Here is an 11,189-nt window from a genome sequence, read left to right on the forward strand (position 1 = left end):
TTTTAACCCACCCCAAACAGGCTTTCATCCCATCACTGTACCAGAACTCTTGATCTCTTCATTAATGAAGGCAGTGATCCATTCATGCTCTCTCCACCACATCTTTCTTGGCCACTCAGCAGCATCTGACATAGCTGATCACTCTCTCCTCTGAAACACAACCTTCTCTTGGCATCCAGGACACCACCCTATTCCGGTTTTCTTTTAGCTCACTGACTCTTCCTTCTCAGCTTCCTTGGCTGGTTCCCTCATCTTGCCAACCTGCAAGCATTGGAGACTTGAAGGCTTGAGCCACCCTTCTCTGTCTACATTCACACCCAGCTGGGTGAGCTCGTTCTGGGTTCGGGTTTTAAATATTGTTTTGATGCTGATAATGCACAGATTGAGAGCTCTCACCTGGAGCCCCACTGAGCTCCTTATGTGTGTTTCTGACCGCTTCCTCTGTATGTCACTCGGATATCTATCTGATGGGCCTCTCAAATCACAGGTTCCAAAGTGAGCTCATCAACTTTCCCTTAAATCCCGTTCCTCCCCAGATCTTTCCCCTAGCTTGGTTAATGGCAGGGCCTTCTTTTTGGTTGCTCAGGCTAAAACCTTGATGTCATCCTGACACCATGTTTCTCTTCCTCTTTCTGTCGAACACTGTGTTTATCCCACCAGGAAATTTTACTGGTTTTACAGCATCTGACCACTTCTCACCACTTCCTCTGGGGCTGATCCAAGGCTCTTTTATCCTCATCTGGAGAACTGCAGCAGCCGCCTAGTTGGGCACCCAGCTTCTACCATTGCCCCTTACAGGAGGCATTTTGTGTTGTTTACAAATTTAATTACATTTCATTTTTTTCCAGTTTTATTGAGGCATAATTGACCTGTATCACTGTATAAGTTTGAGGTGTACAGCGTAAAGGTTTGACTTACATATATTATGACCACAGTTTATTTTTAAACAGAAGCAGCCAGAGTGATCTTAAAACAGAGGTTGGAGCATGTCATTCATCAGCTTAGAACCTTCTAGTGGCCCCATCTCTCTGAGTTAAAGCTAAGATTGATAGTGCAAGGCTGTATGAAAGCTGGCATCCATGATCACCTCTTTCTGTTCTCAGGCATCCTAGTGTTGCCCTTGACTTTGGCTGCCTTTTCTGTGCTACCCACCAGCATTCCCAGCTGAACCTGTACCCGTGTCACACCTCTGTGGGGTCCCAGGTTCACTGTTTTCTCCTAGAAGAGGGTGTCATTCTAGCCCTCCCTACCCTATGCCAGAGGTGTTCTAGAAAGATCCAACTCGTAGCAAAGTGTGTACGATCGTTTGCAGGGAATGGAGAAGAGGCAGAAAGTCCAGTGTAGAAATTCAGGTCTGAGCTCTAAGTCCCATTCAAGGCAGTCTCAGTGGCACAAGATGGGGTGAGGAGCTGGATGAATAGCTGTTATTCACCAGTTCACCTGCCTGGTCTGCTGGAGACATTGGAAAGAAGAGGGAATTTCTCTCTTGTTCATCATTGTAGCCCCAGAGCCCAGCAAGGGACTTCAGTAGGTACTAGGCATTCAATAAATATTTATTATAGCAATGAAAGCAATCGAACCAGGTGACTGGGAGGTCAGAGGTGCAGTTGACAGAAATGGGGGCTCTCAGACTGGGTGGCTGGTTTGTCCAGAAGATGATCAACTCCATTTAGAAGAGTGAGGCTTGTTAAGGTGTGCAGGCATCCCATTAGAAGAACCAGTGGTTGCCTTTGGAGAGGCAGACTTTTTAAAACGTGCAGGTTGGGGATCTGGCTGTTTATAGAGCCAGCAACTGAAACGATTGATTTCAAATTTAGATAACAATGGAATACATTTTAAGAGCCCTTTTATAGAGTTTGTAAAACTGAGTTCAAACTTTTGAATACGTTTATCTTTTTCAAACTTGATGAAATGTTTAAGAGTAATTTGATTTTTAAAATTGCATGGTCGCTCAACCAAGGTGCTTGATTTCAGGAGTCAGACCAACTGAACAGCCCTTAGGAAGCCTAGTTAGCAAAGGCCCGCCAAGCAGCAGAGTCCAGAGGAAGTGAATTTTGATCAGGAGGCACTGATCTGGGCAGCATTAAATGTGGGACCTCAAGTCCTGGCTTGAGAGTCTGGATTTTAGCCTGTGACGGTGGGGAGCCACTGGATCCGATACTGGAGCAAAGAAGTAACTTGATGAACTCTATTTTCAGACGATTAATCAGTAGTGATGGTGGATTAGACAGAGGGGACACCAGGTTGGAAGCTACTGTGATCTTCTAGGGGGACAGGTGTTGCTAGTAGATGTTGGGAAAGGAAAGAAAGAAGATACTTCTAAGAAAGAGTCAAGCGATTTAGATTTTGGTTATAAAAAGACATAAGATGACTCAGGATTTCACACCTGAATGACAAAATGATTGGTCATACTTCTTTTTTTTTTTTTTTTTTTTGAAATGAGGAAGGCCTACTTCCTTCGGGGTATGTTAATACCTAAGTGACTTGGTGATCTTCCGGAGACCCCAGGCCTAATGGGAGATTTTCAGAAAGGATATTTTAGACAGGGGGATTTCCTGGCACCCCCTCAGTTTTAGGCCATCTACTTCCTTCTGTGTGTAAATTGGTATTTGGTTCCCTTCTTCCCTCAAAATCCCCTTCAAATTTCCACCATCGATGTTTTTTATAGTTCTTTCTCTTGTTAGTTGCATTGAAGATGTTGATGTTCATATAAGTAGAATTAACTACTCTATCCTTAAATGATCTGAAGTGGTATGACTTTTTATTAAAGTTAAGAGAAATACACAAATAACGTCAGATCTGTATAAGCAGTTCTCAATCTTACAGAGTAGTGTGCTGAATTCATTCATTGTAAATTGACTAAGTTGTCTTAAGGATGAAGTAAGTACATTTCCTGCCAGTTTCATGCTGCTTAAGGTAGAGATGTAACTAATACTTGTTACATCACTGTGGGAAGTCCCATGGGCAGTGAGAGAATAGGAGGATTCTAGACACAAAGATCTGAGTTGTAGAAGCTCTGAGCCAGATGCTGCAGGAAGGTTTGCATACTTTCCTGTGAGCGGGACAGGCTCTTCCAGATTGACTCTCTGGCAACCGTGCGGTAGTGAGACCCCCAGGAAGAGCTTTTGGATAGTTAAATGAGCTCCAAAAATACGGAAAATTATACTAGCTCTTCCACGTAGGCCCTTTCAAATTATGTTCATCCTCCACTAGACCTTTCCAGTCTTGTAGAGTATTACATTCCATTTGACAGATGAAAACGAGACAGATTTAGCAATGGGTCTCTCCATCTGTAGAACAAGAGGCCCGGGCTGGATGATTTCTTAATCTACCGCAAGAGCTGTGGGCCCAGGTTACACAGAGCAGAAGCCCACACCTCCCCACTCCTGGTTGTGTAACGCACGCTTGTGGGGGGCCTTGCCTTCTTGCCATGTGCTCTGCTGCAGCTGAAGTGACTGTGCCAGGCAGTGCGTGTTAATCCCTATGACAGTTATTACCCATATCGCCTCCTTTCATCCTCACCTCCACCGTGGAGGGGAGGCACTGTTTGTTGCCCTGTTGTACAGGAGAGGAAACCTAGCCACAGAGGGACTCAGTAACTTGGCCGAGGGCACGTGCCTCTTCCTGGTAACGCTGCGGTGTGAACCCAGGCAGTCAGGCTCCTGAGTCCAGGCTCCTGGCCACCTCACCCTTCCTTTTCAGAGGGGAGCCGATTGAAGAGTTTGCCTTTTATACAGTGGAGAGAATAATTTGAAACCGTCTCCCTGAATTTATCCATCTATCCACCCATCCCTCCCTCTGTCCAGCATACATTCTCCTTACTGAGGAGCCACCTGTGCGCCTTGTGTTGGGTCAGGCGCTGTGGGTAAGAGGTGAGGAGTATCTAGTCTTACCCTCCAAAGACGTACAGTCCGAGGGGTCTCATGAGGCAGCTCTGTTGAGTTCAGAAAGTGTTGAACGAAATGCTAGACGTTGGCCAACTAGATCACTAAACTAGAATCTGTGACAGAACACATGGAGCATCCACATCAGAATCATCTGGGGTGGTGGGGCCCAGGAATCTGTATTTTTAATACACACCCTTGGTGATTTCTCGTGCCCATTGATATTTGAGAAATGCTTCTGTGGAACATCTCCAAGGACCTAGAAAGCTCGGTTTCAGGCCCCTGAGAAACACCCAGCTTAGTTGCAGAGGCAGGCATAGGTACGGGCCGAATCTAGAACCATCAATTCCATTTCTCAAGTGCACAGAGAAACTCGGGGCTGCTGGGAGGTGCTTCCTGGGGCTGCTGTGGGTGTGTGGTAGGCAGGATGGACCTGAGGAGGCTTAGAGAGGAGGGTTCCGGGCTTGCTAACTTTGAGTCGAGAGGAGCAACTCCTTACTCTTTTGAAAGCTATTGGTCTGTTGCTTACAAGTTAATTTGGAGAGAGGTTTCCATTGCTTGCTTTCAGGCAACATGTAACAAGTTATGTGAACTAGATTAAACCTAACAGCTGAAGAAGTCCCAAGCAGAAGAGGAAGTCATGGGTGACTCAGGTCTCTAACCAGGTGTGTTACTTAACTGAGTGTGAAAGAAGTCTAGAGAAGATGGGGGGAAAGAGTTGAATGTTTTCAGTTTTTAGATTATTTTAGATTAATAATTAGATTATAAGCATTCCTTTGCCTTAGGAAATATTGTTTTAAATAGCAGCATAGTATTATAGCATCTCGATGAACGTTACTTTGCTTTAATTTGCTTTTTTGTAGATGTTCATAAAGCATTGAAATTTTATGACCCAAATGCTACCATGACCATTTTCTGGAGAGTCCCTAGATGTGTACATGTTTTCTCAAATGTCTTATGGTTAGTTGTTGACGCAAAGTAGAGATGCAAGAAAGGCATATGAGTGAACAAATGCACGAATGTCTAATGGGATAAACTAGCATTGTGGTTCTTAACCCATCCTTGCAGGTTCAGGCTGCTGTAGCCAATAGGGGGCACTTGCGAGAGAAAGACTGGGCCTGAGGCCTCTAGACTGACAGGTCTGTGACAGCTGCCATCCCCTACTCTGCCTATTAGCAGAACCCGCTCTCGGCATGGTTCTGTCGCATGCTTTGCAAACATTGTAAGTCAGAAGATATTTTTTGGAATTCAACATTTTTAGATTTCAGAAAGGTAGTATAAACTATTTCCTCTACATATGTTAAGAAGTAGCCCACTTAGTTTTGGGGGAACCACCTTATACTCAAGCACAAGAATATTTTCAGTACAACAGGATAATGAATATTTTAAGTAAGTGAGAAAAATATGGAGCATCTGGCTGGCTCAGTCAGTCGAGCACACAACTCTTGATCATGAGTTCAAGCCCCACGTTGGGTGTAGAGCTTACTTAAAAAATAAAGAAATAAAAATAAAAATGAGGTAAGTGAGAAAAATAAAAACTGTTAAATCCTCATGTCAACTCAGATGAGGATTTGGAGCTAAGTGACTTTGCTGCTATCCTGTGGAAACTCTTGGCTTTCTGAATCGAGGATAAGGGATTTGGTGCCTGCGTATATTCTGAACTTGAGCAGGTAGATCTGACCCAGAAGAAGAGAGAGTTCTCTCCCCTGGGTGCTCAAGGAGGTGGTCTGCTTGTCTTTTCCAGCTCGTAAGGAAGTTGGGAGCTCTTCATACCTTTGTAGACGATGAGCCTAAATGTCACTCTTTCCTGTACTAAATACTACATTTCTTTTATCCAGATCCCCTTCCATCTCCAACACTAAATTGCACCTCGACTGCTGAAGATATTACAGTCCGTTGCAGGATCCCGGAATCTTACAACCACACAGAATTTTTAAACTACTCATGGAATTGCTTTTCAGCACCGTGTGAAAATAGCTCCGATCCGTCTGAAGTGTTGATTAAGAAGAAAAATGATCTCTCACAGGAAATACAGTGTATTGTTAGCAACCCATTGTCCAAACAGACATCATCGCTTGCTTTAGCAACCTGTGTCCCAAACAGTGAGTAAACAGCCCAGTGTGTCATGGCGGGGATACTCTGTATAGGTGGGGTCCAGAGACCGTGGGTGGTTCGGGAGTTTCAAACCAGAGAGGCTGACTTGCATTTCACAAGTCTGAAATGTAAAATGAGGTATGGTTTTCACAGACACTGCATTACAGATATACACATAACATTTCTTAGCCTTTTGTGTGTCAAGCACCGTTCTCATACGTTTGTTAAGTAATTCAGTCTTCCCGCAACTGTATGAGTTGGGTACTAGTCACTACAATCTTTATATTATGGGGAGAAACCTGGACACAGGGAGTTTAGTGTGATTGACTGCCTCAGGTCAACAGATAGTGAGGGGCAGAGCCTGGTTTTGAAGTCAGGCCATCGGGCTCCAGAGCCCATGCCCCTAACTATTCACAACAGTACTTTGTAATGTTCTTAATAACCATTGTGTTCTTAAAGGCTGCACTTGTGCTCCAAGAACGTGCACTAGGTACATTTGTCTATAGGCTATTCCATGAATAGCCTGACAATCTGTCTTGGCTGTGGTCCTTTTATTTTGTTTAACTATCATGTACCTTTGTAATTTGCGACTTTTATTATCGGGTTTTTTTTTAGATTAGATTCCCAGTTTACAGACAAAAGGATCAGTAATCTGAAAGTGGGTCATTAGAACATAAAAGAAGAGATGAAAATTGTGAACACCTTAGTGTGCAGAACAATATCCTAGTTGTAAATAGTGAACCCATCTCAAGGGTAAACACAGACTCTTTGAGTCTCCTTGGGCAGCGATAGGGTGATGCTGTGAATCAGTTTTTTTCTGAACAAGCAACTGAAACAGAAAAAGGCAATTAGTCAATGTAATGAATATAAAAAACCTTGAATTATATTTGATTAGTGAGCCCTTCTCCCTGAGTCTCCGATGTACTGTCCTTTTTGAAAATTTTCTTTCCTGTCCCCTTTCTTTCATTTCTCCTCTCTCCTTTTTCCTCTTTGCTCTCTCCTCTCTCCTTTTCTTAGTAGGTTCCATGCCCAGGGTGGAGCCCAGCATGGGGTTTGAACTCACCACCCTGAGATCAAGACCTGAGCTGAGATCAAAGTCAGATGCTTAACCGACTGAGCCACCCGGTCACCCTGAAAATTGTCAGATAATGACATGGAGGCCTTAAGTTCATTTTATCATTTTCAGACTAAGCAGTATGACTTCTGGGTAAAACAAACGAATACTTCCAGATGAAGTGCAAAATGAGTTCCAGTTCTTAACTGATGGTTTTGGTCCCTAAAGGCAGAAAAAAGACCAAACGCACAGAGGTACCACTCAGGGCAGCACCCTTCGTGCAAGTCACACAATTATCCAGAAGATTTGAAAGCCAGCTGCAAAGTCAATGACAATTGTTACGCTTGGAGCAAACACTTCTTTATTAATTCCACTTAGTGGGTGTTGCATAACATCCAAGGTGTATACCATATTCAAGGTGTGGAAGTGCAGTTTGCATGCTAGCAGATAGTTGCCTTGTCATGGGAACAAGAAACAAAAGCAGTGTGCTTTTTGTGGCTTTGGCCTGTGTGTGATTCACATAACCAACAAGAGAAAGAAGGTATTGTGTGCAGAATGCACGAGCAAGTTGAAATCTTGAAAAGCTTCTTGTGCCCCAAGAGTCAAATGTTTGAAGGAAATAATTTCTGAAGAGAATCCTCTATAGATTTATATGGAATATTTTAAGAGATTTTCCAGCATTTTGCCCTTGCATAGGTTTTCATTTAACCTTTACCATTAGAATTGAGTGTCCAAATAAGATGCCCTTCCTGTAGATACCTTGAGAAAAGATTGTCTTGATCACATCCCTCTCATTGATGATAAGAGATTGTTAATTTGCAAACAAACTCTCTGTGTTATGCAATAATGGTGATTGATCTTTCTTTTACATTTCCCCCCCAAACTAATAGTTCACATTGCATTGTAGATTTTGAAAGTTTGAGAAACATTGCTAGGTAGTTCTTAGGTCATCTAAATCCTAGAGTGATGCTGGAGCAACTGGGTGGCTCAGTGGGTTAAGTGTCTTAACTTCATCTGAGGTCGTGATCCCGGGGTCCTGGGATCGAGCCCCACATCGGGCTCCCCACTCAGTGGGGAGCCTGCTTCTCCTTCTGCCTCTGCCCGCTGCTCCACCTACCTGTGCGTGCTCTGTCTGTCAGATAAATAAATAAAATCTTTAAAAATAAATGAATAAATCCCAGAGTCGTGCTGACATAGGAGACCTATATCTGGGGTCCTGCATCGGGCTCCCTGCTCAGCAGAAAGCCTGCTTCTCCCTCTCCCACTCCTCCTGCTTGTGTTCCCGCTCTTGCTGTGTCTTTCTGTCAAATAAATAAATAAAATCTTAAAAAAAAATTGTGCTCTCTGGAGTCAAACAGGGGTTCATATCTCTATTTGCCTCAAAGCAAGTGGGAAGAGAGAGGAGAGAGCACAGTCCTTCCCTTTAAAGATCCACCCAGTGTGGCATGCATCACTTCCAGTGCCAGCAACTTGGCCAGACTGAGTTCACGGCCACGGCCACTGGGGGAGGCTGGGAAATGTCCTCCTTAGCTGGCTGGCCATGCACCTACTTAAAACACAGGGGTTCTATTACCAAAGGAAAATGGGGAGATTGGGTATGGGGACCACTAGAGGCTTCTACCACAATGAATATAACTTGTACCATTTTATTTTATTTTTAAAGATTTATTTATTTATTTGAGAGAGAGAGCGAGAGGACATGTGCCAGTTGGGGGAGGGGCAGAGGGAGAAGGAGAGAGGACATCTCAAGCAGACTCCCTACTGAGTGCAGAGCCCAGTGCAGGGCTCCATCTCATGACCCATGAGATGATGACCTGAGCCAAAACCAAGAGTTGGATGCTTAATTGCCTGAGCCACCCAAGTGCCCCTAACTTGTACCATTTTAAAACATAGAGGAAATCGGAAAAACTTAAAGACTGATATAAGTAGCAAATGTAAGTAGAGCTTCTCGCTTTTTTGCACCTCACTGGTCATTTCGTGTACTCCCTGGGATTTATACACCCAATTTAGAAACTCTGGGTCTCAGCCAAAGGTTATGGTGTCTCGGAAGACCGTGATAGCAGCAGAGATTGGGAGAATTGGTTCAGGTTAGGGTACATGTTGAAAATACAGCCCCAAGAATTCCTGATGGTTTGAGTGGGGGAGAAGGGTCCCTAATAAGAAATGTGCAAATGACCCCCAGATTTCTGGCTCAAGCCACTGGATGAACAGTGTCACCATTTACTGAGACTAGAAAGCAGAGAAGCAGGTGTGTGGAGGATATAAGAAGTTTGGTTTGGGGCATGTTTGAGATGCCCGTTAGATTTCAAATGGAGATGTCAGGTAAGGCGCTTTGATTTACGAGTCTATGTCTCTGGTGAGTCGTTAGCGCGGGAGAAGTAAGTGTGGGCAGAATCAGCATATAGCCGGCAATGAAAGCCGTGGGACTAGGTGAGATCACCTAGTGAGCAGATACGACAGGGCCTGAGCCTCGGGAACGCCAGCATTTAGAGGCTGTTGATTGGATGAGCGTCCCGCGGAGGGGACTGAGAAGGGCCTCCAGGGAGGCAGGAGGAAAACTCCAGCACGGTGGCGTCTCAGGAGCCAGGGGAGGAGAAAAGGAGTAAACTGAAGAATTTGTATTACTGTCATTGTCATCTCCCCTGACTATCTGCCCTCCCAGAGTGGTGGCAGCATCTGGCATCATCCCTGGGACAAAGGTTTTTGGAAGGGACTGGATCAAGTACTGTTAGATTCAGCTATTTAAAAAACATTTTTTTTCTTTTTTTTTTTTAATATCAGTGGCGTAAAAATGTAGATGACTTCTTTCACGTTAACTATATATCTATATATCTCCCAGGTAGGCAGTGCTAGGTGTACTGCTGCTTGATGAAGTTGTCAGAGACCCAGCAGCAGCCCGGTTCCTCCCGCCTTCCCCACTATTTCAGGCAGGAGGATCCAGAAAAGGGAGACTTTGGAGAAACCCCACACAACCCTTCCTTCAGCTCAGTGCCCAACACTTAGTCACGTGGTCAAACCTAGCTGCAAGAGAGGCTGAGGAGTTAATCTTTGAGTGGGGTGACAGTATGCCCAGCTGAAAATCTGAGTTCTGTTACTAAAGAGGGGTGAATGGATAGGGGGCGTTACAGGGAGCTAACTAGCAGTTTCTGGCCAGGGGCTTCTCAGATCATACAGGTGGGTGACTTTCTGTTTGTCCTAACCCACCTGTGTTCCGAATAAGAGGAAAGGGTGTGTGTTCACATTCTCATTCTCATGTGTTCATTCACTTTCTCTCTCCCCTCCCCAGCCTCTCCCTTTTCTTTTAACCCTCGGTGTTTGCCGTTGGTGACCCCATCCTTCCCTTAGCAGTGCATTTTGATCATTTGCCATATGCTTAAGTATTCTGCCTTTGTATTTTTAGTAGCTGGATGGAGTCCACCTTATAAACATGTCTTACTTTTCCGTTGAGGACACGTGGGTTGTTTTAGCTTTTTTGATATTGTCAGGAAAGCTGCGGTAAATATCTTTGTGCCTTTTTTGGAGGGAGGGGAAGGGCTCGTCACTGATGGTTTCTGTAGGTTAACATCTTAGAAACGGACTTGTGGGGTCAAAGGATGTTAGTAGAGATACCAATGGCATCTCTGCAATAGCTTGATGGTGGTAGCTAATAGCTGTTCTCAAGGGGGTGTTAACTGATGCTCACAACTGCCCTGTGAGATGGGCATATTTATCAATCCCATTTACAGTTACCCCTTGAGGAAGCTGAGGCACCAAGAGGTTAAAGCACTCTCTGAGTGTTGTAATGGTTCAGTGAGACTGTGGGCGTATCACCCAGCACAGTGTCTGGCTGCTTTATGTCAGACGTTTGTACTGAGCACTTGTTACGCTACTGCCAAATTGCCCAACCAGACACACGCTGCTAAGTTCAGCTTCCACAGGTACTGTGGGCTAGCTGAGAACGACACTTCTAGTGTAATATTTGCATCTTTTAATAAATAACATTGGGCTTGCTATGTATCAACCTTGTGCGGGCAAGTTTATTTATAAATATAAATAAATAAATAAGTTTATTTATAAATATATAAATAAATAAATATTTATAAATATAAATAAATATATTTTTATATTTATAAATTTATAAAATTATAAATATAAATATATTTATAAATAAATTTATT

The 11,189-nt window shown here is 43.9% G+C and overlaps 1 protein-coding gene across 2 annotated transcripts in view; it reads left to right on the plus strand.

The window, feature by feature from the left end:
• The window catches only part of CD58 (CD58 molecule), a 60,517-nt gene that overhangs the window by 17,393 nt on the left and 31,935 nt on the right, over window positions 1-11,189 (plus strand). For both annotated transcript variants that reach the window (XM_025872517.2, XM_025872516.2), the window contains exon 3: window positions 5,723-5,986. In XM_025872517.2, the coding sequence (XP_025728302.1) occupies window positions 5,723-5,986 (264 nt within the window). The remainder of the gene's footprint in view (window positions 1-5,722; window positions 5,987-11,189) is intronic.

Source organism: Callorhinus ursinus, unplaced genomic scaffold, assembly GCF_003265705.2.
Source record: "Callorhinus ursinus isolate GAN/ISIS: 27379988/994484 unplaced genomic scaffold, GSC_fseal_2.0 scaffold9, whole genome shotgun sequence".
NCBI classification, from domain to species: domain Eukaryota; kingdom Metazoa; phylum Chordata; class Mammalia; order Carnivora; family Otariidae; genus Callorhinus; species Callorhinus ursinus.